Source organism: Aethalodelphis obliquidens, unplaced genomic scaffold (genome assembly GCF_003676395.1).
Source record: "Aethalodelphis obliquidens isolate GAN/ISIS:26980383/991018 unplaced genomic scaffold, ASM367639v1 scaffold15, whole genome shotgun sequence".
In the NCBI taxonomy this organism is placed as follows: domain Eukaryota; kingdom Metazoa; phylum Chordata; class Mammalia; order Artiodactyla; family Delphinidae; genus Aethalodelphis; species Aethalodelphis obliquidens.
Genome location: NW_020837959.1, coordinates 62428 through 89380, shown reverse-complemented (window position 1 = coordinate 89380; position 26953 = coordinate 62428). Strand labels below are relative to the sequence as shown.

Sequence of the window (26953 nt, the reverse complement as noted above, 5' to 3'; positions counted from 1 at the left end):
TCTCTTCTCTGTCAGGCAAATGGCTTCTCTGTCTCTTCTCTGTCAAGCATCACATGTGCCTATTTTTATGCCTCTCCTCTCTTTAGCTGGGCTAGAAAATCAAATTATGGAACGGAAAATAATCACTTTTAAAATAAATTAAAATGAAGGTATTAATACTCTTCCACACTTATTTTACCCACCAGACAATAACATTGCTTCATTTAGTTTTTTCATCGATCACGTGGTGTGATTTTTTTTCATGTTCTGGAAAAGTGAACGCCTGATAATTAACCCATGACCTTGTTGACAGTGCTTTAAGACATAAAAGAACAAGAACTTCAAGACATTTGACTAAGCTGTTTTTCACATTAACAAGTTTAATATCAATGTTTAGTCTTCAGAAAGTGTCAAAAAAAAGGGAGGGTAGTGTGTAATTGTAGTGCCAAGTATTTTTCTGATATGACTCTAGTATCTCATAATAATGCCTAGTTTCCTAAGAAGTCAGCCTTCTTGCCACCTTTAAAGTGACTGTGCTGTCATCTTTGAAGAAAAACAGAGTGTAACGGTCACCAGTTGCTTTAGGTCATGGTCATCCATCAATTAGACCCGTGCTCTGGAGCAAAATGTAACCCTTCCTATGACCAGGAGGTGGAGTGTTCAGTTAGGGTTAGGTTCACTGACATGTGGAGATTAGTTAATACGGCTTTGTTTTGGATGTAGTTCTATGTGTATTTTAAACAAAACATGCTGGGTAATGTGTAGGAAGGTAGATATTCTTTACGCTGTACTTTTCTTTCATATAAAATCATGAGCGATTTAACAAGTGTATGTCATTCACTGTCTTGAAATTGGTATTATAAAATTGTATTTAAAGAATAATTCCATCCACCGCGAATTCTGAAGTTCTGCCATTTCTCACCATCAGCCCCTTGTGCCCCTCCCTCCCACCCTCGGGATATAATAAACCATCTTCTCCGACAACCACATTTTCCTTTTCTTTGTCCCAATAAGAGCTTTTGATCAGCAGAACTAGGCTTTCAATACCGAGTTGATTGGAGGCAGGAAAGGAAACTGGATCTAGTGTGTGTGCAATTTCAGCATAGTTTGTTCCTATAGGATTCCTTTAGACTTGATTTGAAATAATGAAAACTGCTCCTGGCCTCCTTTGTGGGGTTTTAGAGAACTCAGGTTTGGAACTGCTCTTTTGAGTCTTTCAGCCCATTTAAAATGACACATTTCAATTGTGTTCATAGGTAGTGAGTGGTTCAGGGATAAAGGACTGGATTGAGTTAAACCTGGATTTACTCCCAGCGGCTGCCAGCGATTCCCTTAATCTCTTAATGCCTCAGTTACTCTATTCTCCAGTTTCTCTGTTTGTTGGTACTTAAAGTTCTGGGAAGAAAGGTGCTACGAATGAAAAACATAGCCAACACGAATAAGTTGAAAATATGAAAAAACGTGGCATTTAAAAATTAACCTCTATATGAATTATTCTAACCAAAAGTGTTTCTGCCTGAATGTTTGTAAAAGAAAAACATGGCTGCTGTCCCATTGAGCGCCTCAAAAAGTTGAGCGAAAATTATATTGGAAAACATTAAGGCCCTGTTGTTTTCTTTTACATCTTTATTGGAGTATAATTGATTTACAATGATGTGTTAGTTTCTGCTTATAACAAAGTGAATCAGTTATACATATACATATGTTTCCATATCTCTTCCCTCTTGCGTCTCCCTCCCACCCTCCCTATCCCACCCCTCTAGGTGGTCACAAAGCACCGAGCTGATCTCCCTGCGCTATGCGGCTGCTTCCCACTAGCCATCTGTTTTATGTTTGGTAGTGTATATATGTCCATGCCATAAATGCTGGAGAATGTGTGGAGATAAGGCCCTATTTTGAGTGCCGTGAGTCTGAGCTACTCCAGTCCTTGCCACCTGAGTCCTAGGGACCGTCGAAGTGAGCCTTCTTTCTCTGCGGCCAATTTCTTCTCTCAACTCTGGGGCATTTATTCTACTCCGTAGAGGAAAGCCATGTACTGATTTGTGCTGTTTGTCAATCGCTTGCTTTTTCCTGAATGTAATTGCTACTCTCTGATGAAACGTTCAGATTTCCTTGGAAAAGACTAAATAGCTGTAAACACTTTATTAAGCATGTGTATGTCGTTCTCTGGGCTGTTTAGCCAAACGGCCAGCTCTTCTCGGTGGGAAAGAGATCCAGCCCTGCACAGCCCAATTCAAGGCTCCCGCTTGAGCCAAGTCCTCAGGTCCCGAATTTCCCGCTGACCCGCTCCTGGGCGAGGCCGCCAAGCCCCCGTCCACCCCCAGACCCTTCTAAGTCGGGCTGCAAGGAGACCAGGGCATCGGCCCCGAGCTGACCGCTGCTCTCGGGGCCGCCCCCGCAGGGCCAGGGCCCGCCCTCGGCAGCCCAGCTCCAGCTGCAGGTCCTGGCCCCGCATACGCCCCCCACCCCCGCCCCCACGTCCAGGAGCCGAACGTCCCTCCCCACGCGCGTCCCCGGGCCCCGGACGGGCGCGGCAACGGAAGTCGGAGCACTGGAGAGGGATGCGGAACTGCAGCCAGGGACGGGGGAGGGGGCGTGCGGCCTCTGAACAGTGGGGACTGGGTGGGGCGGCCCAGTCCTCGCGAGATTTCGGCCCTGACGAGAGGCTGAAGCGGCTCTGCGGCGGGTCTGGGATGCGCTCGCAGAAGGAGGGAGAGGGGGGCCCAGGGTTGCCCGTTACTACGCGGGGTCCGAGCGGGAAGGAGAAGCCGTCGCCCACAGAAAGCCACTTCCGCCGGGAGTCTCAGCGGCGGGAGCCTGAAGCGCCAGTAGCCTGGTCCTCCGGCTGTGGGGGCGGTGCAGTCGAACCTCGCGAGGAAAAGAGGACGGTCCTCAGCAAGGTGGGGGCGGGGCGATGTGAGGGGCGGGGCCGAAGGTGCGGTATCCCTGCGCTCCGGGGCGGAGCCGCGGGCGCTTCAGCACCGCGGACAGCGGCCGGGCCGCGCTGCCCCCGCGGCGTCTGGGCTTCTAGGGCGCCCTTGACGCGATCTTTTCTGGCTTTGGAGGAAGAAAAGTCACTTCAGCCTGTAGGTGTTTCCCGTCGAGGCTGGGACGCTGGGCTTACCAGTGCCGGGCAGTAGCCTTCCACGTTGCCGAGGGTCCGGTCCGGTCCAGGGGAGACGGCGCGGCCGGGAGAGCAGAGCCCGTGGCGCTGGAGTGGACGCGGGTGGACCCTGCGGGCGGGAGGCGGAAGGTGCTGCTGTGGATGTTGCCCTGCATGTACCTTACCTCCTGGTAGGGAGCGTGGAGGCGGGCACATACCAACAGTTATCTGGTTTTAATGAAAAGATTTTATGAAAAACGGCTGCTATGCCCAGCCTTTTCTGACCTCACCGATCTCTTTTACATTATTCAGCCCTTGTTATTCTTTTGACAGCCATGTTCTCCATGCATATGTTCCTTAATCTTTACTAAAATGCGTGTTTCTGCTGGACTCCTGGGTTAGATTTTACTCTGAGCATAAACACAGGTGACCAAGCTTTCAGGTAAGCTTAATACAGTACTAGTGAAAGGAAACCCAGTCAGCGTTTCTCCCCAGGTGGTCATCCGGAGGCTTCCTCCCAGCCTCACCAAGGAGCAGCTGGAACAGCAGCTTCACCCCCTTCCTGCACACGATTACTTCGGGCTCTTTACTGCTGATCTCAGGTGAGAAGATATTACCAATGTTAAGAGGCTGAGAGGGAGTTCCCTGGTGGCCTAATGGTTAGGACTCGGAGCCCGGGTTCAACCCCTGTTCGGGGAACTAAGGTCCCACCAGCTGTGCGGCATGGCCAAAAAAAAAAAAGCCTGAGAGGTTTTGTCAGTTGATGGTAAAGGAATATACATAATAGAAGCCACCTCTGTTTCCATCTTCGTTCCCACATATATGCGGAAATCAGTGCAGGCCTTTATTTCTGCAAGTTATTTCTAAGTAGGCAGATAATTAAATTTCCCTAAAATAGATTTGAAGATCTCCGTACCACCACCATAGCCTAAAAAGAAAAGCAGTCTAACAATGTATTTTTTATTTTGGATATCACTAAACCTTACTTCGTATAACCTTTTAAAGTAAATTGTATTACGATATAAGAAAGAAAAGTGAATAAATAATAGATGTATAACCTAATGAATTTTTACAAGTGAACACACCCATGTAACTAAGACCAGATAAAGAGGCAGAATATTCCAGACCCCAGCAGCCCCTAGTGTTCCCTTCTATCACTGACATCCCCACCCTCAACCCACGCCCACTAAGTTATATCTTTTTCAGTTACCTTTTACAGCTTGGTCGGAAGATGTTTCTGACAATAATTTAACACTTCGAAATCTCCTTTTTATTAAAAAAGAGAGCAGACCTCAAGTTAGCCCAACAGATGGCAGCTCAGCTAGAATTTGGTGATTTTCACTATGTGATTTCTTATTATCTTTATTATTCTTTTTCTCTTCAATATCATGAGTTCTCATTTATGGTAGCCATTATAAACTTTCCTTTTGAATAAATACATTTAAGTAAAAAAATGTCAGTTCAGTCAAAGAAAAATATCACAGGTAAATGTAGATTTGGTTAAAAAAAAACACAACATAAACATGATTTTTTGAAATGACTAAAGTTTAGGAAAACTAGTACAGTTACAGGAGGTCAGGCACTGGACTCAGAGTGACTCAGATTGGAATCCCAGTCCCACCATTTTACTAACTGCTCCCTCTGTGAGCACCTAATTTCTCTGAGCCTCAGTGTTCTCATCTGTGAAATGGGGTTGAAAGTTCCCACCTATGAAGGACATTGGTAGCTGTGAGCTAGAGGGGAAAGGCTTAGTTCTTCTGTAGATCCTGTGCCATGTGCTACAATAAATACCCTTTTAAGATACCTAAATGTGTTCTCTAAATCAGTAAAGGAGCTCATTTACAATACAACATTTCCTTCTCTGAATGAATCGTGACTAGGTTGTATTGCAGTCATGATACGTGATTAGGGATGATCTTTGAATAACCTTGCCTTTGATTTTCTACCTCTGAGCACCAGTATTTAACCCTGGCTCTGTGCAGTAGAAAAACCAACCTAAAGTGTCTCTCCCAAATCATTAAAAAGATCTCGGTTAATATTTTGTTTGTTTTTGGTTTATTTGCTAAAGAATATCCAGATTGCTGTAATTAACTGACAAATGGTTCTTTGGCATAAAGGTTTTATCTGAAGTAGTTTGTTGTATCCAGAAAAGAAGAAAAAATAAAAAGACAAAATTAAAAGAAGTCTTAAGTTTTTTACTGTTTTCATTGTTATCTCTTCTTTCAGTCTTTATCCTCATCTCTATTCAAGAGCATACATTAATTTTAGAAATCCTGATGACATCCTGCTTTTTAGAGATCGTTTTGATGGATATATCTTCATTGACAGTAAAGGTTGGATCATTGGCTTTTTAAACTCTTTATTGTAATATCTAAGTATATTAATTAAGTTTTGCTGGATGTTTGTGAATTTTAATTGAGTCCTTAGATGCTAATCTAAAATAAATTCATAAATTTTGAGTATGTTATTGTGATTATGGGTTTATGTTAAAAATTAAAATTACATATAAACCAAAGAATTAATAGCAATTTCGTGTAGTAGTGACAGCCTAGTTAGGTATCATCATCAGAGAGTGAAGTTTTTCACATAAATGAGTTTTCTGGATAAGTGAACTTTTTACTCTTTTACGTTCCCAAAGTAAATTATTTTATCCTGGTACTATGTACTAGGCATCATGGATGCAGCACTGAAAATGAAGCAGACATTGTCCCTGTCTGTCTGAAGCCCTGCTCTCCTCCTGGTTCTTGACTTTATTCTGAGTAGTTGAGGATAAAATAAATACTCAAAAGTGTCTTCCAGATACATGAGAGTTAAAGTATCATAGCCCTCTGGCAAATGTGAAAGCGATCACTCAGCGGGTTTGGCAGCAGGGTGGAAGTGTTCCCTCTCTCCGTGAGGCAGATGCTGTACGCGAGCGTTTCTGTGTGTCTGTTCCCCGCCACCCCTACATAACAACAGAGTCAGCTTCAAGTGACTTTCATTCTAGATTTTTCTATTTGAAGCAAATCTTACCTGGATATCATGAACACACTTTGAAACCCTCTCTTTTAGCTGAGTGTCTCTTGTAAACAGAGTCATTTCCTTGAACTCATATACCAGATTGATAATTAAATTAACCTTTTAAAATTAAAAAATGTAAGATGTTACTAGGACACCTATTGAAAGGTATTCCAAAATAAACTCTTTGGTGGGAGAGCGATAAGGTTTATTGAGGTAGAAATTACATATGGTAAAAAAAACCACTTTAAGGTATACAGTTTAAAGAATTTTGAATGTATTCAGTCATGTAACCACAACTACAATATGAGGAATTGTGTTATTTAGTAAATAAGTGCTCATCCTTTGTTTAAATCTGGAGTTTGATGTGCTAAGATTACTGTTACTTGAAAGTATAATTATATTTTAAACAGTAATATTGTCAATGCTATGCTCAGTGCTTAAGTAAGCTAGACTATTGTTTTAAAATGAATACAGAATTTCAGAATGGCTTTTGTAATTTGTTTCCTGTTAAAGGCCTAGAATATCCTGCAGTGGTAGAATTTGCTCCATTCCAGAAGACAGCCAAAAAGAAGCTAAAGAAAAAAGACACCCAAGCTGGAAGCATTGAAGATGGTGAGTCCTTTTTCAAATGCTGGATTGTGAAACTGCATTAAACACATTGGTCAAATTAAACACATTGGTCAAATATAATTTCTCTCCCTATATGGGGAAGAATATATTTATTTTCTTTCTATCTTAATATACAGATCCAGAATATAAGAAGTTTTTAGAAACTTACTGTGTGGAGGAGGAGAAAACTAATGCCAATCCTGAAACTCTTCTGGGGGACATAGAGGCAAAGACAAGAGAACTTATTGGTCTGTTTTGCTCATTTTTTTCCTCTTTATTGAGATATGTATTTATAGAGTATATATTTGTTTTTCCTTTTTCATGATTATTATAGAAAATTGACACATGTGACAGGCTTGGCAGAAATACAGAGTATTTCCCAGTTTTGACAAAAGGAAAAGGGTAGCAGGATGGTAACTTGGGAAAATATTTCTGAGCATCTGTTGATGGAGGGAGAACACCTGAGTTTTCAGTTACAGTCACTTTGTTTCAAAGTTATGACGCTTCTGAATGAGCAGTAGAGAAGACATTGGAGTGCTGTGTGCCGGGCTGCATCAGGTAAGCTTATGTCTCAAAGTTGAAGTCAGTCATCTTTGCAAAGAGCAGTCATAGAAAGGAGATGCTTTGCTTAAGTATGAGGTCATCTTGCTGTTGTTCAAAAAACTATCAAGGCCCCTGAGCGAGTGAGGCAGATGAGTGGATAAGCCCAGCCAGAGCACAGAATCTGGTTTGAATCAGGCCTTCAACCCTCTACCCCCAAGTGGAATATTTTGGAAACGGCTCTCTCCTAGCAGCATTCCCCCAGAACTCAAGAGTAGACGTGAAACTCCTTTCTCTATCAGGCAACCTGTTTGTCTCTCCCAAACATGCTTATAAGTGTCTCCCTTCCTGCCTCTGCCGGGGCTGGGGCCTCACCGTGCAGCCCGGTGCCCCTCCCACCTGTTCTGCCCTCCCTTCCCCATGCCTACCTCCTGCTCACCCACCAAGACTTACAGGACAGAATGGTTACGCTGTTGATAATTTATCTTCTTATTTGTCTGTCTCTCTCTGCATTAACTCTCCTCTCACTTTGTCTCTCCACCCCCCAAGAGAACTGTATTTTTGTCTTTGTAGTCTTAGCATGTAATTGCTTGAACAAGTTTAGGTGTTTGGTAAATATGTGTTGAGTAAATTAATAAAACAAGGTTAACATTAGTGAAGCGTTCTTCGTTAGTCTAATAACGAAGTTCTGTATTTTATAAGAGGTGATTCGATGTGAGGCTCGAAGGATCTTTAATCACTAAAGTATTTATGGAGATGTGCTTAGCACATGTTGACTGGGTACCGACTCTGAGCCTGGGCACGGGGACAGCACTGGAACAGGACACACAGGCTTCTGCCCTCATGCAGCTGCCCTCCTACTGGGGTGACTGTAGCAAACACATGCAGAAATGCTCAAGCCAGAGTATTTCCACTTGTGATAAGTGCCACAGACGTAATGGAATAGAATAATGGGATAGAGAGAGAGGCCCCTCTGAGACTGTATTTGAGCCGAGACCAGCTGGGCCAAGAGATGGAAGAAGGGGGAACTGCAAACACAAGGGCTGGAGGCTGGAGCTCTGGGCCTGCAGGAGCGGGGCGCACGCCTGTGTGCTTGGCACATGGTGGGCAAGGAGCAGAGTAGCTGGAGAGGTGGGACCACAGCATGATGGGCTGGATTTTATTTGAGGGACAGCTGGGGACCGAGGGAGTGATGTGGTCTGATTGATTTTTTTTCCCCGTCACTCTGGTTGCTCCATAAGATGGAGAAGCTGGGCTCTGGTTAGGAGGCCCTCGCTGTCGTCAGGGAAGGCTGCTTGAACGAGAGCGGCAGAGTCAGCATGTGTTCTGGAGGTTGAACTGACCAGACCGGCTGAGGACTGGGTGTGAGGGTAAGAAAGCAGAAAGGATCAAAGCCTCCAGGAGCCTGACTTGAGCAGATCAGTGGGTTATGGCACCAGGACTGACGTGGGGAGGAAACAGTATTGAGGGCAAATCGTGATTTCACTGTAGAACATGATAAATTTCAGAAGAGTTAAACGAAGCAGCAAATTAGAAATTATTTACAGAACTCACCCTCCTCGTCCTGTTTCTTTACTGCTTCTTCTTAAATGCCCTTGTACAGGGCCGCTGCAGGGAAGTAGCAAGATCTTCCACTTCTGGGCAGTTGTTAGATATCCACTTGCTGATCACACACACATCCCCCACCAGAGTCCAGCCACCCTCCTGCAGAGGAGGGACGAGCCTGTCCTCTCCCGTTCCCAGCATCTCGCCCAGTGCTTGGTGCACAGTAGGTGCACCGTAATTGTTTACTGAATGAATAAATGTGACTTAGAATCCACTAGCCCAGGACGAGCCTGTAGAACTGTGACTCCTCTTTCTGCCTATTTAAATTTAGTCTTAATCAGGCAATTCGTGGCAAATGCCTTTTTCTTTTCTTAGATTTTCCTTTAGTGGATTCTTATGGTCAAGGCTGAGCAGTGTGGGTTAAATGCAAATGTTAGTTCACTCTGAAGTTGCAGATTAGTGCAGGCATATCAGGGTCTTCAGAGCGCGGACAGACCTGGGCTCAGGTCCCAGCTCTGAGACTTAGCAGCCGTGGGACCGGCTTCCTCATACGTGGTTGTCGCCAAGCCTAGTAAGCGAGAACGGTTCTACTGTTGGTTAAATCAGTGTTGTACTGCATGGTTGTGCATCTTGTATTTAGTAAATGATACACTTTTATGGCTTGTAAAGCACTTTCTTATACAGGGTCCTATTTACCCACCACATCAGTCCTTTGGGGGAGCAAGGTGGGTGTTTGTAAGGAAGGAGGGAAGGCGGGTGGAGCGTCAGCATCGGCTCCCCAGCCCCACCCGGGTCGGTCTCAGCTCTGCCCTAGTTGACAAGCCCAGAACCACCGCCGTACAGGGCAGAGTCCTCACGCCTCTCCAGCCCCGCCCTGACCCCATGGGTGCCAACATCTGTGGGTGCTTAAGTCCCCTTGTAAAATGGCGTTATATTTGCACGCAGCTTACCCACATCCTACTGTATACGGTAAGTCATGTCCAGATTACTTGTAATACCTGATACACTGTGAATGCTATGGAAATAGTTGCCACTGAGTTGCAAAGTCAAAGTTTTGCTTTTTAGAACTTTCTGGAATTTTTTTTCCCATATATTTTTGATCCACAATTGGTTGAATCTGCGGATGTGGAACCAGTGGATACGGAGGGCCGTCTGTATATAAATACGTTATAACGTTTGGGAAGTTTAATGTATTGTTTTCATTTTGCTTTTTTGCTTTATACATTTTTGTGAGTAATGTATGGGACTCCCTTAAGACTCAGGAATTAAATGCCTAGTGTGTATAAGTCTGTCAGTGCCTCCAAATTACTTGACTTTATAGTGATAGAGTAGGAAAGTTTTAAAATGATATAGTCTTCCCTTAATTATTTTAAAGATTAAATTGAAAGCAAGTATTTAAAATAAAGAAATCTTATTTTAGAGTTAAACACTACATTGCAATTTTTGTATTTTAGCTAGAAGAACCACACCTCTTTTGGAGTATATTAAAAGTAGAAAATTAGAAAAGCAGGTAGGTCTGGCCTTTTACCCAGTGAATAGCCTTCTTGTTCCCATCATGTCTGTGCAGACAGTTTATACACATACTTTCCACATCTTTAGAGAATTCGAGAAGAAAAGCGAGAAGAACGGAGGAGGAGGGAGTTGGAAAGGAAGCGCTTACGGGAAGAAGAGATAAGAAGGAGAAGGGAAGAGGAGAGATGTAAGAGGAGAGCAGCGGAAAAACAGCAGAAAACTGCTGAGAAAGAAGTAAGGAGGAAGGTAATTTTGAGGAGACATTTCATTTCTTTTTTCCAAAAATGGTTCAACCTTTTCGGTATTTTAGCTCTTCAGAACTTGCAGAACATTTTCATTAGTGTAGTCTTTCACAATTATAGTTCTTTTTCTCTGTTCTATGACAGTGGTTCTCAGATGGTGTTCCCTGAGCCCCAGGCTTTCTTGAGCTTGCTGTGTTTGGGGGACCACATGGGTGGAAGAGTGGGCGAGGACCAGGTTCCTGGGTGTGACAGAAGCACTTCACCCAGAGGAGCCCACATTTAAATGTCCTAGGCTGGGCTTCTGCTTATATTTGCCTTTCAAGAAAGATTTCCTAACTAAAACACTACACATTTGAAACCCGCTGGCTTTGTGTCTACTGGCCTTTCTTTATGCTGACGGACTCATAGAACTGGGTTGTATCATTTCTTTTGTGGTAGCAGCAATGGTTTCTACATCTCTTGCCCAATTTTCCCTTTGACTGATGCATTCATTTATGAGGGTGGTTTAATTCCCACAGAGGGAATTATCCTCTATGTAAAATTTATTGCCTAAATTGGGGTCAGCCCCTACCTTCTTAGTATTCTGCTCAGATGACTTTAAGCCTAGATTTCAACCGCATGTGAATCTTACCTCTTCCACAAAGGGTTTAAGGTGCCTTTTAGGGATTCGTTAACATTGTATAATATAAAGGAAAAAAATGGAAGGTCAGGACTTGAGGGAACAGAGGCAGAAAGGAAAGGATAGGGAAGAGACCACAGTTGCCGTAGTTGAGCCATAGATTCGTTTCTGATATGCTCGGCAGTCAAAAACAGAAAAGTCGATCAGAAACGTAGTTTTCACTATTCATGAGGAGAAAACATGTCATTTCTTCAAGGAAAGCAAAGCTTTTTCTAGGCCTTTGCTTCTAAAATAATGTCTCCCGTAGGTGGTCCTGTGGGGTTCACTAGCAATGGGGGGGATTTCTTAACCATATTCCTGTGACACACACAGCCATCTATATCGATCAGAGCTGACTGGGCTATGCTGCAGTAAAAATAGTCTCAAGGTCTCATTGGTTTCGTGCAGCTAAGGTTCTCTTCTTGTTCACATTACGTGTCCATTGTGCATTGCTCATCATAGCCATTCAGTGAGCCAAGCTGACGAGGCTCCATCTTGCATTTGCTTCCGCAGTCGTTATGAAGTGGAAGGAGGTGTGTAACACAGCAGGTTGTACACTGGTTCTTAAACCTTCCACACAGAAGTGACAGGTCCCATGTGCCCACATTCCACTGGCCAAAACGCGGTGCACGTCCCCATCTACTCTCAAGCTGAGGGACATTGCAAGTGCTAGGAGGAAAACCTGGAATAGCTGATGAACAGCACTAATGAATAACATAACCTCTGAAGACTGTTGCTTGAAGTGGCTCTTTTTAAGTTCAAGGATTTGCGAAAAACTCAACCTGATGGAAGGTGTGGGCCAGGTCATGCTGCTGCAGCACATTTACTGCAAAGATAAAACCTCAGTGGGCAAGATGAGTAGGTAACCGTTTGACCCGCAAGAAATCAGCCAGAGTGGTTTCCTTCATTTTGGCTTTGGTGACAATTGTTACAGATCCATGTAGTTTTAAAATCTCATAATCTGTTAGTAACATTGATGAAATTGAGGAGCCCAGTCAAGATTATTAAATGAAGATCGTCCATCCCACCTCTGCCAGGACATGGACCTAATAATGGGCGTAGCCAGGGTGTCCCTCTGGAAATAACTCTGAGACTGTTCTCTGTTTGTCCATGTGGTTTAAGTATGAACACAGTTCTTCATAACAAAAGTGTAGCAGATATACTTCCTATAACAATCATATGTAGTCTCAACAGTATAAACTAACAGCCCTTGAAAGATAATAAAATGAAACCTTAATATTATGGGAAGGCCTTTGTCATCTTGGAAAGACAGCTCTGTCATGACCAGGGGGCAAGTAGGTATCCATCTACAGGTATGCAAATATTGTCTAACCTTTTCCTTTACCTTTCTCAGCAAAGAATAATAGCACCTAATGCTTTATATTCTGAAAAGCATTTTTGTCAATAGCTTTGAGAGTTTTTCAAGAAGAATCATTAAAACGTGTAGCCTACAATTTTGCCTATAATTTTAAGTAAGACTTACAGTATTTGGAATATAGCATTTTATTTTTACATGTTTGAATATGGAATTAGAATCCAAAATAAACCAAAGACATAAAAGCAAATGATGTCAAAAAGTAACTGTGGGGCTCTTCATACAGAAACAAAGAAACCAACACAAACTGTGGGGCTCTTCATACAGAAACAAAGAAACCAAGTAACTGTGGGGCTCTTCATACAGAAACAAAGAAACCAACACAGGCACAGCAAGAGAAAGGCTTAGTCTTACTGTATCTGGTAAAACAGAATCCTGGTGGCAGGTTAGACCCCAGTGACGTGGGCCGCCCACAGCTCTGTCCTTCGAGTGTCTGGTGTTCTGACCTGACAGTACATATTTGACTCCCAGGGTGGCCTTTAGTGAGCGTCTGTGCTCAATTTGGGGATCTCTGACCTAAGATTCATCTAGAGAATTCAAATTAAAAAAAAAAAAAAGAAAACCTAAAAAATAAAACCTGTAAAAAAAACCCGAAAGAATTTGTATTAATACCCTAAAAGTAAAGAGGCAGAGAGAGGTCCTCGTGGCTGTTGTTAACAGTAAAGAAGAATATGATTCAAGGAGAGCCACCCAGTGGTTTATTTTCCTCTGAGACTTGAGAACTAAGCAGTGAGCTCAAGTTGAAGTAGGAAGTCAGGTTACCAAAGTCACAAGTAAAATTCCCGAATACTGTATATAAATTGTAGGCTATAAATACTGTATCTGAAAGAGTTGTGCGATCCTTTCCACGAAGCTCTTTAGAAACAGATGTGTGTGTGAGATAGGTTACACGCATGTAGAACAAGCATAGATGTGGGCTGCACGGGGACACTTGGCCTGACCGCCCCCCCCCACCGGCTCCCCTCGCAGGGAGCTTCCCCCCCACCAGACTCACGCCCTCTCATGAGTAGCCCTCCCCCCCACTGTCTGGTCCCTGCCTTCCCTGACCCCCTTGAGAAACCATTCCCCCTCCTCCCCTGCCCCACACCTCATTGTCCTTTTAGTCTGTTTATCGTGTGTTTGTAGCGTTTCATACCACCTGAGATTATCTGGTTCACGGTTTTCTATTTTTGTCACTGTGTATACCGTCCTCCCACCCCCATGGCCACCACCACCTTGGCAAGACTATCAAGTGTGAGTCCTTAATTGTGGGCACTTGTTTCTTACCCACAACTGCATTCCTAGCCCTGAGCCCAGGGACTTTACCCCAGTTCATGGCACACAGCTGCTAAAACCCTTGTAATCTCTGGAGTGACAGGAGTGTCCTCTGTATGCTAATGAGCTGACAGGTGGCTGGGACCCTGGATAGCTTCAGGATGGGAGCTGCTCATCAGAAAGACCAGGCGTGATTATAGCATTGGAACCTCCAGCCCCATCCCCACCTCTAAAGAGGGAAAGGGTTGGAGACTGAGTTCAGTCACCCATGGCCAGAGGTTTAATCAATGATGCCTGTGTAACGGCGTCTCCATAAAAGTCCCTGAAGCGTGGGGTTTGAAGAGCATCCCAGCTGGTGAACACACGTATCCCATTGCCAAGGGGGTGGAGCCGAGAGAGCCCCGTGCATCTCTCCCATCGGGCTGTGCCTGATTTGTATCCTTTATAATAAACCAGTAATAGTAAGTAAAGCACTTCCCTAAGTTCCATGAGTCAGTCTCATTCAAGAGCTCCCTGAATTTATAGCCGGCCAGTCAGAAGTACTGGTGACAACCTGGGACTTGCAACTGGCCTCTGAAGTGGGGACAGTCCTGTGGGATCTGACATTAATTCCAGGTGGATAGTGTCAGAACTGGGTTGAGTCATGGGACACCCAGCCTGTGCTGGACAGCTGGGGAGGTGGTGTTGGAAAAAGCTTTGGCTTCAGAAATATTGTAAAAACAGTTCATAGGTGCACAAAATTATTTGTTGGATGGATGGAGACTTATACTGTTGCACTGCCCTGTGGTTTGCATATATTAATTTTTTAATTAAAAAAAGATACACTGTTGTCTGAAAGGATCCCCCACAGGCAGGGAACATAGTCCACTGATGAGAAGCAGCTGGCAGCGTTTGCCTGACGGTCTGTGTTTCATCCTTAAATGGACTCGTTTAGTCTAGGTGTATCTGTGTGTAGTTTTTGTCTCCCGCAACTTACATAAGTTCACTTTTATAAGTGAGAACAAAATTCTCACAAGTAGACTTCGGTTCATGTTCTACAAACTGACTGTACCTGTGGTACTTAAAGTTCAAAGAGCAGGAACAGGGAGGAAGAGGCCTAATTTCATACCTAAACGAACGTATCATAGGAACCTTATAAATCTGTTTCAAGAAAGAGAGTAATAGGTGTTTTTAAAACTATTCTCAGTCATTAATATAAAGCCATCCTTTAAAAAAATTTTTTTCCTTATTACTGAAGTAATACATGTTCATTTTAGAAAAACTGGAACCTGTAGATGAAAGGAAAGAAAATAATTTCATTTCTGCCAACTAAAAATAATAACTCTTAACACAGTGTTGCAAGCCTTTTAGAGGTTTTTCTATGTGTGTGAATGAACATGCAAATAGAAATTGGATCATTCCACTTTGTAACATTCTTTTCTTCGTTAATGTAATATCTTTTTTATCACATTATCCTAAATTGTTTTTCATAACTAGAAAGTATTTCATTGAAAGAATGTTCCCCTGTGTGTTTAACCAAAAACCTGTTCATTGGACCTTTAGCTTATGTTTTTTTGCTATTCAAACGTTTGGGCTCAATATTGGTGTATATTTTAAATTATTTATTAAATACCTTCTTTTATAATATATTCCTAAAGTGATATTTTACTATCATTATAATTTCTCAGCTTCTCAAGAAATCAGAAAAGGGAGAGGAGTCAAGCACTGAGAAGCCAAAAGAAAGAGGAGAGGAAATTGACACCAGAGGTGGGAAACAGGAACTCGGTCCCAGCTGTGTAGTCGTGAAGCCCAGGCCCTTGGAGAGCTCGCTGCAGGAGCTCAGGGAAAAGTGAGCCGTGCTTTTGTTTCTCTGACCACGTTAAGCACCCGAGGTTGTCATCGAGTTGTGGTTGTACATCCTTTGTCAGTATGAGTGCTTGTATTTCATAATCTACCTGGAATTCAGGAGTTTGCTGGGCTGCTCTTGCCCACACCTTTGTCTCTCCTTGGCCAGCAGTCACGCTGATGGTGGACTGCTCAGTCTGCATCCTCGAGGCTGTCTTCAAACAGGGAAGTGTCCTGGTATTGTTTCCTCCATATCTCCTCTCCTGGTTATTCTCTTGGATTCCTGCCTCTGCACTTCCATCTTCAAGATCTCCTTCCCACTCTCTTTACTTGGTGATTTTATCAGTTTGTAATTTTCCTCTGTCTTTTGAGATATCTTGCCCTTTTGGTCTTCCAGACCTCCTTCAGTGTAGCTGCAGAATTGTAAATTGGAGAGCCCAGCCTTTTAGGTGCTGGAGATCTTCTGTGATACAGAAATAGAGTTCCAAGTGCTGCCCTTTCTCTGTTGGAGTGGTCAGTCCTCTGGTCCCGCCAGGATCTGCCCAGCAGCCGTGGATGCTGGTGTCCACGGGCCCCGCCTCTACGCGGCGGGGGTGTCCCCCGCCTGCTCACGCACAGCGGCTCATGAGAGGAGTTTGAGCAGAGTGCTCTGGGGACGGGATGCACGGCAGCCTCTGAGCAGGGAGCCCCTCCCTCCTGGGTCCACAGTCAGGGGGCTGTGTGCAGCTGGGATTCTTGTTCCCCTGACCCAGGGCTCCTCCCCATGTCCTGCACGTGGGTGCCTGCAGAGCTTCCTGGAGCCCAGGACCACTCTGCTCAGAGGGGTGGCTAGGGGTGAGTTTGGAGGGGAAATGGCAAGGTCGTGGGATGAGGCTGCTTTTCGCCCAGAATCACAGTACTCGGAATGACTTCCTACTACCTTTCTTGCACGGTTGTGATAAAGGTTTCCTTTCTTCTTTATAGGGATTCTGGTTAATTGGTTTGTTTATAAGATTAATTTGTGCATGACTGTCAAATCTGTGATCATTCTGATTTATGTTACGGGCATATCTCTTATTATTGCTTATGATACAGCAGTGCCTTTGGCATGTTTCTGGCACAGATTTGTGCTTGTAGCTCTTTTTGTTCCCATCAGCCCTGCTGCCATTGCGTGCGGGGAGCCACAGACGTACGTATATGAGGCTCGTGGAGAGAAGGACTTTAAGAACCAGATGAGCTAAGCAGCAACTTATTTACTTACTATTCCTTTAATTCAGTTTGATATATGCATGCATTAATTTTTTTAGTTAATTTTAGCTCTGCTTGGAACAGAAACTCAGCCGTAAATACCAGCTCTGTGTCACGACGGATGTGCACCTGGGCTGCTAGGAAAGTCCCTTGAGTACTTTTAGTCTCATTTATTTTATCTGTAAAAAAAGGGAGGATTATATTTACTAAGAATTATAAAAATATGTGTATATGGTACCTTAGCATAGTGCCTATTACATATGTGTGACTCAAGTGTAACAGTAAATATTGTTATTACTATTGTTTATTCATGTTTTCAAAAGTTTCTTATTGAATGCCTGTCGTGTGCCCGTCATGTGCAAACTTGGCACTGCAGTGATGAGCAGACTTACACATCCCCTGTCTGCTTTTGAACTTGTAGTCTGGAGGGGAAGACGGGTAATTGACAAGCAGTTTATGGAAGGTTATTGATAATTTGTGTTGAATCACAGGTCAGAAAATGACAGTGATAAAGAGCAAAGGGACGTGGAGAGAAGATTCCGAGAAAAAGAACTTGAAGCACAAAGATACCACTTGGATGACAGCAGAAAACATAGAGCTCACTATGAGTTGGATAAGTTTTCAGGAAGAAGCAAAGAAGAGCTGAAAAGGGGGAAAGGATTCACCCCAGACCGAGGGAAGAAGGGGAGCCAGGATGGGGGCGGCCCTGTGGGGGCAGCAGAGACACCAGGAAGGGAGAAGAGTGAAGATGAGCTGGCACCCAAGAAGGAGGACACGGGAAGCAAGGTTCTTTTATTCACTGGGGATAACCTTTCACTTCATTTTCGTCTACTCAGAGTATCAGCTGTAATCCTGCAGGCTTACAACTGCTTTTCCAGACAGAAATGTTTTATCTAACCAAGAGTCTTGAGGTGTCTTGAGGTGCAGGATCGTAGCTTCTGACAGCGTCCTAGGGAGCTCACTGCCCTGAGAGTCTGTATTTGCAGAGCAGTTATTCTTGTCCAGTGAGAGGCACCAAGTCCTGAAATGAAACCAGCATCATCTTTTCTCAGAGAATCAATTGTTTTTTTAACCAGGAAAGAAAAAGAACCTTTTATTTAGTATAAAACTGGCACATTCACACTATTTGCTTGAGAATAAGTAATGGAAAGATTATACATTTTACCCCTAAGACAGTAAGGAAAATATTAATGACATGTCATGGTGCTTTCTTTTACATCATTAACAGAGTTACGATTTTTTTAAATTGAAGTTTAGTTGATTTACAATATTGTGTTAGTTTCAGGTGTACAGCAAACTGATTCAGACATTTTTTCCAGATTATATCCCAATATAGGTTATTACAAGATATTGAATATGATTCCCTGTGCTATACAGTAAATCCTTGCTGCTTATCTATTTTTATGTATAGTAGTGTCTATCTGTTAATCCCATACTCCTAATTTGTCCCTCCCTCCTTCCCTCTCTCCTTTGGTAATTATAAGTTTGTTTTTGTGTCTGTGAGCCTGTTTCTGTTTTGTATATACATTCATTTGTATTATTTTTAGATTCCATATATAAGTGATATCATATAGCATTTGTCTTTCTCTGTCTGACTTAACTTCACCTAGTATGACAATCTGTAGGTCAATCCATGTTGCTGCAAATGGCAGAATTTCATTCTTTTTTATGACTGAGTAATATTCCATTGTATATATACCACATCTTCTTTATCCATTCATCTGTTGATGAGCATTTAGGTTGCTTCCATATCTTGACTACAGCAAGTCCCCTACATATGAATGAGTTCCATTCTTAGAGCATGTTCATAAGTCCAATTTGTTTGTAAGTCCAACAGAGTTAGCCTAGGTACCCAACTAACACAATCGGCTATATAGTACTGTACTGTAATAGGTGTATAATACTTTTCGCACAAATAATATATTAAAAAAACACAAAAAATAAAACATTTTTAATCTTACAATACAGTACCTTGAAAAGTACAGTAGTCCAGTACAACAGCTGGCATACAGGGGTTGGCATCAAGTGAACAGGCAAGAAGAGTTACTGACTGGAGGAGGGAGAGGAGGTGGGAGATGGTAGAGCCGAAGGGTCATCAGCAATAGGAGATGGAGGGCAAGCCGCAGTTTCACTCACACCTGACATTGATGGAACACACGTTTGCATCTTTGAAAGTTTGCAACTTGAAGGCTCACATGTAGGGACTTATGTGTTGTAAATAGTGCTGCTGTGTACATTGGGTGCATGTGTCTTTTCGAATTAGAGTTTTTGTGTTTTCCAGATACATACCCAGGAGTGGCATTGCTGCATAATATGGTATCTCTATTTTTAGTTTTTTTTAGGAACTTCCATACTGTTTTCCATAGTGGCTGCACCAATTTACATTCCCACCAACAGTGAACGAAGGTTCTCTTTTCTCCACACCCTCTCCAGCGTTTACTGTTTGTATACTTTATAATCATGGCCATTTTGCCCAGTGTGAGGCGATACCTCATTGTGGTTTTGATTTGCATTTCTCTAATAATTAGTGAGGTTGAGCATCTTTTCGTGTGCCTGTTGGCCATCTGTATGTCTTCTTTGGAAAAATGTCTATTTAGGTCTTCTGCCAATTTTTTTGGATTGGGTTGTTTGTTTTTTTGATACTGAGTTTTATGAGTTGTTTATGTATTTTGGATATTAACCCCTTGTTTGTCACATCATTTACAAATATTGTCTCCCCTTCTGTAGGTTGTCTTTTCGTTTTGTTGATTGTTTCCTTTGCTGTGCAAAAGCTTTTAAGTTTAATTAGGTCTCATTTGTTTATTTTTGCTTTTATTTCTTTTGCCTTGGGAGACTGACCTAAGAAAATGTTGCTACGATTTCTGTTGGAGAATGTTTTGCCTATGTACTCTTCTAGGAATTTTATGGTGTCATGTCTTATATTTAGGTCTTTAAACAATTTTGAGTTTATTTTTGTATATGGTGTGAGGGAGTGTTCTAATTTCATTGATTACATGTAGCTGTCCAGCTCTCCCAACACCCCTTGCTGCAGAGACTGTCTTTTCTCCATTGTATATCCTTGCTTCCTTTGTCATAGATTAATTAACCATAGGTGTGTGGGTTTATTTTTGGGCTCTCTATTCTGTTCCATTGATACGTATGTCAGTTTTTTGTACCATGATGCTTTGATTACTGTGGCTTTGTAGTATAATCTGACATCTGAAAGTGTTATGCCTTCAGCTTTGTTCTTTTACCTCAGGATTGCTTTGGCACTTCTGGGCCTTTTGTGGTTCTATATATATTTTAGGATTATTTGTTATAATTCTGTGACAAATGTCATGGGTATTTTGATAGGCATTGCATAAAATCTGTAGATTGCTTTGGGTAGTATGGCCATTTTAACAGTATGAATTATTCTGATCCAAGAGCATGGGAAATCTTTCTATTTCTTTTTTTTTTTGAGGTACGCGGGCCTCTCACTGTTGTGGCCTCTCCCGTTGTGGAGCACAGGCTCCAGACACGCAGGCTCAGTGGCCATGGCTCACGGGCCTAGCTGCTCCGCGGCATGTGGGGGCTTCCCGGACCGGGGCATGAACCCGTGTCCCCTGCATTGGCAGGTGGACTCTCAACCACTGTGCCACCAGGGAAGCCCTCTATATCTTTGTATCATCTTCAATTTCTTTTATCAGTGTTTTATAGTTTTCAGCATATAGATCTTTCACCTCCTTGGTTAAATTTATTCCTGGGTATTTTATTTTTTGACATGATTTTAAATGGGATTGTTCCTTTACTTCCTCTTTCTGATATTTCATTGCTGGTGTAAAGAAACAACAGATTTCTGTGTATTAATTTTGTATCCTGCTACCTTGCTGAATTCATTTATTACTTCTAATAGTTATGTGTGGAGACTTCAGGTTTCTCTATAGAAAGTATCATGCCATCTGCAAATAATGACAGTATACTTCTCCCCTTCAAATTTGGATACATTTTATTTCTTTTTCTTGTCTGATTGCTGTGGCTAGGACTTCCAATACTATGTTGAATAGAAGTGGTGAGAGTGGGCAGCCTTGTCTTGTTCCTGAATTTAGCAAGAAGGCTTTTAGGTTTTCACCATTGAGTATTATGTTGGCTGTGGGTTTGCCATAAATTGCTTTTATTATGTTGAGATATGTTTCCTCTATACCCACTTTGGTGAGAGTTTTTATCATGAATGGATGTTGAATTTTGTCAGATGCTTTTTGTGCATCTACTGAGATAATCCTGTGGTTTTTCTCTTTCTTTTTGTTAATGTGGTGTATCACATTGATGGATATGTATATGTTGAACCATCCCTGCAAGCCTGGAATGAATCCAACTTGATCATGGTTTAATGATTCTTTTTATGTGTTATTGGATTTGATTTGCTAATATTTTGTTGAGGATTTTAACATCTATATTCATCAAAGATATTGGCATGTAATTTTCTTTTTTTGTAGTGTCTTTGTATGGTTTTGGTATCAAGGTGAGGGTGGCTGCATAGAATGAATTCGGGAGTGTTCCCTCCTCTTCAATTTTTTGGAATAGTTTTAAAAGGATACGTATAAGCTCTTCTTGTATGTGTGGTAGAATTCCCCACTGAAGCTGTCTGGTCCTGGACTTCTGTTTGTAGGGAGTTATTTTTTATTACAGATTCTATTTCACATCCAGTGATTCGTCTGTTAAAATTATATGTTTCTTCTTGACTCAGTTTTGTTAGGCTGTATATTTCTGGAAATTTGTCCATTTCTTCTAGGTTGTCCAATTTGTTGGCATATAACTGTTCATAGTGTTCTCTTATGACTTGTATTTCTGTGGTATTAGTTTTTATTTTCATGTCTTTCATTTCTTATTTTATTTATTTGGGTCCTCGCTCTTTTCTTGGTGAGCCTGGCTAGAGGCTTGTCAATTCTATTGATCTTTTAAAAAAAACAGCTCTTGGGCTTCCCTGGTGGCGCAAGTGGTTGAGAGTCCGCCTGCCGATGCAGGGGACACGGGTTCATGCCCCAGTCCGAGAAGATCCCACATGCCGCGGAGCGGCTAGGCCCATGAGCCATGGCTGCTGAGCCTGTGCGTCCGGAGCCTGTGCTCTGCAATGGGAGAGGCCACAACAGTGAGAGGCCCACGTACTGAAAAAAAAAATACAAAAAAAAAAAAACAGCTCTTGGTTTTATTGATCTTTTCTGTTGTTTTTTTAATCTCTATTTCATTTATTTCCTCTCTGATCATTAGCATTTCCTTTCTTCTGCTAGCTTTGGGTTTTGTTTGTTCTTGTTTTTCTAATTCTTTTAGGTGGTAGGTTAGGTTGTTTATTTGAAATTTTTCTTGTTTCTTGAAGAAGGCCTGTATCGCTATGAACTTGCCTCTTAGAACTGCTTTTGCTGCATCCCATAGATTTTTGTAAGGTTGTGTCTTCATTTTTTTTTGACTCAAGGTATTTTCTGATATCTTCTTTGATTTTATCGTTGACCCATTGGTTTTTTAGTAGCATGTTGTTTAGTCTCCATGGGTTCATTCTTTTCCCATTGTCCTTTCTGTGGTTGACTTCTGGTTTCATACCACTGTAGTCACAAAAGATGCTTGAAGTAATTTCTGTCCTCTTAAATTTTTTAGGCTTGTTTTGTCACCTAATACATGGTTTGTCCTAGAGAACGTAACATGCGCACTTGAAAAGATGTGTATTCTGGGTTTTTTTGGATGCAGTGTCCTGTAGATATCAGTTAAGTCCAACTGGTCTGTTGTGTCATTTAGGATTTCTGTTGCTTGATTTTCTGTCTGGATGATTGGTCCAGGGATCTGATGTCAGTGGGATGTTAAAGTCTCCTGCTATTATTATATTATTGTCAATTTCACACTTTATGTCTGTTAGTATTTGTTTTACATATTTAGCTGCTCCTCTATTGGGTACATGTATGTTAACAAGTATAATATCCTCTTCTTGTATTGATTCCTTTATCATTATATAATACCCTTTGTTGTCTTTCTTTATGGCCTTTGTTTTAAAGTCTAATTTGTCTGATATGAGTATTGCTACTCCCGCTTTCTTGTCATTTCCATTTGCATGAAATATCTTTTCCCATCCCCTCACTTTGTCTGTGTGTGTCTTTCACCCTGCAGTGAGTCTCTTGTAGGCAGTATATTGTAGGTTCTTGTTTTTTTATCCAATCTACCACTCTTTTGATTGGAGCATTTAGACCATTGACATTTAAAGTAATTATCAATAAATATGTACTTACTGACATTTTAATCCTTGTTTTCCAGTTGTTTTTTGTAGTTCTTTGTTCATTTCTTCTTTTTCTTCTTTTTGTTTTTCTTTTTGTGGCTTGATGATTTTCTTTTGTGGTATGCTTGAGTTTCTTTCTTTTTGGTTTTTGTGAATCTATTGTATATTTTTTATTTGTGGTTACCATGGAGTTTGAGTATGTTAACCCATCACTATATCTATTTTCTTTACACTGATAGTAATTCAAGTTCAAAAACATTCCAAAATACTTACATTTTAAAACTCCCCTCCCCCACATTTTGTGACTTGTAATGTCCTGTTTTACATGTTCATGCTTATCCTTTTACTGTTAATTGTAGTTATAATTGCTTTTACAATTTTTTTATTGTTTTTTAACCTATGTACTGGCTTATTTAAGTGATCTCCAATCATTTTATATACTTGCCTTTCCTATAGATCCTTGCTTCCTTTCTATTTAGAGAAGACCCTTCAATATTTCTTTAAGGGTAGGTTTAGTATTGCTGAATTCTTTTAGTTTTTGCTTGTCTGAGAAATTCTTTATCTCTTCTTCTATTCTAAATGATAATCTTGCTGTGTAGAGTATCCTAGTTGCAGGTTTTTCCCTTTCAGGACTTTGAGTATATCATGCCACTCCCTTCTGGCCTGAAAGTTTCTGCAGAGAAATCAGCTAATAGCCTTCTGGGGGTTCCCTTGTAACTAACTCCTTGTTTTTCTCTTGCTACCTTTAGAATTCTCTCTTTATCTTTCACTTTTGTCATCTTAATTCTGTGTCTTGGTGTGGGTCTGTTTGGATTCATCTTGTGTGGGACGCTCTGTGCTTCCTATACCTGGATATGTGTGTCCTTCTTTAGGTTTGGGAAGTTTTCAGCCATAATTTCTTCAAATACATTTTCAATCCCCTTCTTTCTCTCTTCTCCTTCTGGAATCCCTATTATGTGTAGGTTGGCACATTTTATATTATCCCATAGATCTCATATTTTGTTTTCATTTTTTTAAAATTTGTCTCTCTGTCTTCTTCTCTGATTGGGTGATTTCCATTACTCCATCTTCCAGATCACTTACACATTCTTCTGTGTCACTTAGTCTGCTGTTCATTGCTTGATTGTTTTTTCTCTCAGAAATTGTCTATTTTTGGTTGGTTCATCTTTATAGTTTCTAGTTCCTTGTTACAGTGATCTACATTTCTATCAATAATCTTTCTTAATTCAGGTAGCACCTTTATTACCTCCTTTTTGAACTTGGGGTCCAGTAGACTGATGAGCTCTGTTTCATTATTTGTTCTTTCAGGAGATTTCTCTTGTTCTTTTAATTGGGAGTTCCTCTGCCTTTTCACTTTACTTAATTTTCTCTGTCTCTAAGAATTTAGGAGAAAGAGTTATCTACTGAGGTCTTGAAAGTGTGTTTTTATGTGGGACTGTCCCTGTGCAGACGGTGTGTATTCAGTGTTTTTGGTGCCAGGGCTGGTTTTGGTATGCCCACCAGCCACGTCATTCCTCGGGTGTGCTGTCCATAAGCCCCGTGATAGGGGTGTGGTCAGTGTTGTACTATCCAGAGCCTGGGCTGGCTGTGAGGTGGGGCCTCCTCTCTGCTCCGTGGCTGTCACTGCCCTGTCGGGGGTGGGGGCCCTGCTCCCCAGTTGTTGGAGTAGAAGCCCTGAGGGTCGAGTTCAATCAGGCTCCGTTGCTCTTGAGTGTCTGCCCCAAAGGAGGCGAGTGCTGAAGCAGCTGAGGCCACAGAGGACCTAGGCGTCACCTTTGTAGGTGTCCACAGTTCTGCTCAGAAGCAGCCCGGGGTCGCATCCCTTTCTCTGTTGTGTTCATCCCAGATCTCACGCAAGGCTGTGGTGTGGAGTAGGCTGGGGCTGGGGGTTGGGACGTTGTGGGTACAGGAATTGAGGTGGCTGCACTGCTGTGTGAGACCTGTCTGCCCCAGATCCAGCACTAAGCTGCCATGTGGACTGGGCGGAGCCAGGGGCTCACACTGACAATGGCTGTTGCCGCCCCACCTGGACCCCACCCGAGACACAGGCCTGTCTCTTCACTGCTAGGCCGAGTCTCTGCCCAGATCTCATGCCAGGCTGTGGTGTGCAGGGAGCCATGCCAGGGTGTTCACCCCTTCAGGTCTGGAGTGCAGAGAGGTGGCAGCTGCGACTGCAAAGCTCTCTCCGCCCTGACTGTCAGCACGCTGCACACAGGCACTCCTTGTGAGTAGAGTCCCAGCTTCTCCAGCACCTCTGTCTGTCTCAGCGGATTTCCCAGGAGGCAGGGGGGCCGTCTCCTCCGTGCGGGACCCTAGGACTGGGATGCCCAGGGTGTTGCTCAGCCTGCCTGCTCCCCAGGGCGAGGGTCCACCCACGAGGACTTTCTCCTCCTTACAGATCTCCCCGGGGCACAGGTCCTGACCCGGTGCCTTTCCTTCTGTCCAGACCAGTTACATGGAGCTCTTTCTTGCAGCTTTGGCTGTGTAGAGGGTCTTCTGCCAGTTTCTGTGAGAACCATTCCACAGGTAGATGTGTTTCTGATGTGTTTGTGGGGGGAGGTGATCCCCCTCCAAGAGCGTTCTGATTATTAGTGGAGAATGAGGTGGCCGTAAACACCCAGGCCAGCTCTGCACAACCGGCATGGCACTGGGATCACATCGTGGCAGAGGAGCACTGTAACGGGTCATCTCCCTGCCAGGCCCGGCCCCGTGGTGCTGGCCAGCCCTCACAGCCTGGCGTCCAGGTGAGCCGAGGGCACGGAGGCCAGGGCTGCAGGCCGTATCCACGTGCCCCGCCACCCCTGACCCTGGCAGCCTCCCTCTGTCCTGTGTCTGATTCTGTCATTTCAGGAAGCTGTAGAAATGGCAGCACAGCATGGAACCTTTTGAGGCTGGCTTTTTCACTCAGCATAATCCCCACAGATCCATCCAGGGGGTGGTGGGTATCAGCGATGTTGATTTTTATTTATTTATTTATATTTTTTATAAATCTATTTATTTATTTTTGGCTGCGTTGGGTCTTTGTCGCTGCGCGCAGGCTTTCTGTAGTTGCGGTGAGTGGGGGCTACTCTGTTGCGGTGCGCGGGCTTCTCCTTGCTGTGGCTTCTCTTGTTGCGGAACGTGGCTCTAGGCGCACGGGCTCAGTAGTGGCTCGCGGGCTCTAGAGCACAGGCTCAGTGGTTGTGGCTCACGGGCTTAGTTGCTCCACGGCATGTGGGATCTTCCCAGACCAGGGCTCGAACCAGTGTCCCCTGCATTGGCAGGCGGATTCTTGACCACTGCGCCACCAGGGAAGTCCCGCTATGTTGATTTTTTTTTTTTTTTTGTGGTACGCGGGCCTCTCACTGTTGTGGCCTCTCGCGTTGGGGAGCACAGGCTCCAGACGCGCAGGCTCGGCGTCCATGGCTCACGGGCCCAGCCGCTCCACGGAATGTGGGATCTTCCCGGACCGGGGCACGAACTCGTGTCCCCTGCATTGGCAGGCGGACTCTCAACCACTGTGCCACCAGGGAAGCCCCTATGTTGATTTTTAAAGTGTCTGCAGTGAAGGCAAGGCCAGCCCCAGCCAGAGGGAGTCTACTCATCTTCACCCTTGACCAGCGCCCCCCCCCCCCCCCCCCCCCCCCGTCCATATACTCAGAGGTTTCTGCAGTTACTGTAGCCTCAGGGCTTTCTGCTGGGTTCGTTCACGCGAGCACTGGTTTCTCACCTGCCTCTTCATTTAGCAGCAGTGAGTGACGGGCATTGGCACAGCTTTGGGAGTGGGAACCCGAGGTGACTCTCCCGCTCAGTTAAAGCTGTGGTGCTGTAGTGGCGATAAGGTGCTGTGTGCCATAGCTCCTTTCTCACGAGGTGAGCTGCGATGTCC

The 26953-nt window shown here is 43.3% G+C and overlaps 1 protein-coding gene across 11 annotated transcripts in view; it reads left to right on the top strand.

Annotated features, from left to right (window-relative positions):
- The first annotated feature begins 2506 nt into the window (after nt 1-2506).
- The window catches only part of UPF3A (UPF3A regulator of nonsense mediated mRNA decay), a 41758-nt gene continuing 17311 nt past the window's right edge, over nt 2507-26953 (top strand). The window contains exons 1-9 of one of the 11 annotated variants that reach the window (XM_027115729.1): nt 2521-2879; nt 3578-3684; nt 5309-5415; nt 6596-6694; nt 6829-6939; nt 10231-10286; nt 10376-10522; nt 15485-15645; nt 17360-17654. In XM_027115729.1, the coding sequence (XP_026971530.1) occupies nt 2541-2879; nt 3578-3684; nt 5309-5415; nt 6596-6694; nt 6829-6939; nt 10231-10286; nt 10376-10522; nt 15485-15645; nt 17360-17654 (1422 nt within the window). In that variant the 5' untranslated portion in view covers nt 2521-2540. Of the gene's footprint in view, nt 2880-3577; nt 3685-5308; nt 5416-6595; nt 6695-6828; nt 6940-10230; nt 10287-10375; nt 10535-15484; nt 15646-17359; nt 17655-26953 lie in introns of those variants that run through there. The other 10 variants (XM_027115732.1, XM_027115728.1, XM_027115730.1 and 7 more) reach the window with 10 other exon arrangements.